The sequence below is a fragment of the Columba livia genome, unplaced genomic scaffold (genome assembly GCF_036013475.1).
Source record: "Columba livia isolate bColLiv1 breed racing homer unplaced genomic scaffold, bColLiv1.pat.W.v2 Scaffold_178, whole genome shotgun sequence".
NCBI lineage: Eukaryota > Metazoa > Chordata > Aves > Columbiformes > Columbidae > Columba > Columba livia.
In genome coordinates this window covers 80,374-81,682 of record NW_027043079.1, presented here as the reverse complement: position 1 = coordinate 81,682, position 1,309 = coordinate 80,374, and the positions used below count along the sequence as shown (strand labels likewise).

At 53.5% G+C, this 1,309-nt stretch overlaps 1 protein-coding gene across 1 annotated transcript; it reads left to right on the top strand.

Moving 5' to 3' along the window:
* Positions 1-349: 349 nt before the first annotated feature.
* Positions 350-1,309, top strand: LOC135577904 (olfactory receptor 14J1-like). Its single transcript, XM_065048021.1, has one exon. It carries the CDS (start codon positions 350-352, stop codon positions 1,307-1,309), a length of 960 nt encoding a protein of 319 aa, XP_064904093.1.

Below are 1,309 nucleotides of genomic sequence, written 5' to 3'. Positions count from 1 at the left end.
TGCCTTTACCATCTCTGTTCCTTATCACTGGGAAAGCAAGTGCTGACAGCCCTTCTGTGTTAGCAGAACCAGGACAGTCCCCACTGTTCCTGTGGCCCCACTTCTGCAGAGCTGGGCTGACTCAACGTGAGCCCATGGGCAGAGTCCCTGCTCTTGGTTGCACATTTTCCAGCACCGAACAGGGCTCCAGCCACAGTGCTGGAGAAAGTTGTCCTAGAAAAACAAAAGGGTGTCTGTGTGTGACAGGGGAGGGTCTATGGGAGTTGGTTTGATTTTTGTCAGAGAACACTTCCCTGGCTTTGCACTTTTTCTTTTCCTCATGACAGCGCCCCATGCTCAGGAAAAGCAAATGTCCAACAGCAGCTCCATCACCCAGTTCCTCCTCCTGCCGTTCACAGACACACGGGAGCTGCAGCTCTTGCACTTCTGGCTCTTCCTGGGCATCTACCTGGCTGCCCTCCTGGGCAACGGCCTCATCATCACCACCATAGTCTGGGACCAGCACCTCCACACCCCCATGTACTTCTTCCTGCTCATCCTCGCCCTCCTCGACCTGGGCTCCATCTCCACCATTGTCCCCAAGTCCATGGCCAACTCTCTGTGGTATTCCAGGGTCATTTCCTATGCAGGGTGTGCTGCCCAGGTCTTCTTTGTATTTTTCTTGCTTGGTGCAGAGTGTTTCCTTCTCACCATCATGTCCTATGATCGTTACGTTGCCATCTGCAAACCCCTGCACTACGGGGCCCTCCTGGGCAGCAGAGCTTGTGTCCACATGGCAGCAGCTGCCTGGGCCACTGGGTTTCTCAGTGCTCTGCTGCACACGGCCAATACATTTTCACTGCCCCTGTGCAAGGGCAATGCCCTGGGCCAGTTCTTCTGTGAAATCCCCCAGATCCTCAAGCTCTCCTGCTCACACTCCTACCTCAGGGAACTTGGGCTTATCGTGTTTAGTCTGTTAATCAGTTTTGGCTGTTCTGTATTCATTGTCGTGTCCTATGTGCAGATCTTGAGGGCCGTGCTGAGGATCCCCTCTGAGCAGGGACGGCACAAAGCCTTTTCCACCTGCCTCCCTCACCTGGCCGTGGTCTCCCTGTTTGTCAGCACTGGTTCATTTGCCTACCTGAAGCCCCCCTCCATTTCTTCCCCATCCCTGGATCTGGTGGTGTCTGTTCTGTACTCAGTGGTGCCTCCAGCAGTGAACCCCCTCATCTACAGCATGAGGAACAGAAAGCTCAAGGAGTCCATTAGGAAAGGGATTTCATGGTTGTTTGTTGATGCTGATAAACTTTCAATGACTCTACAGAAATGA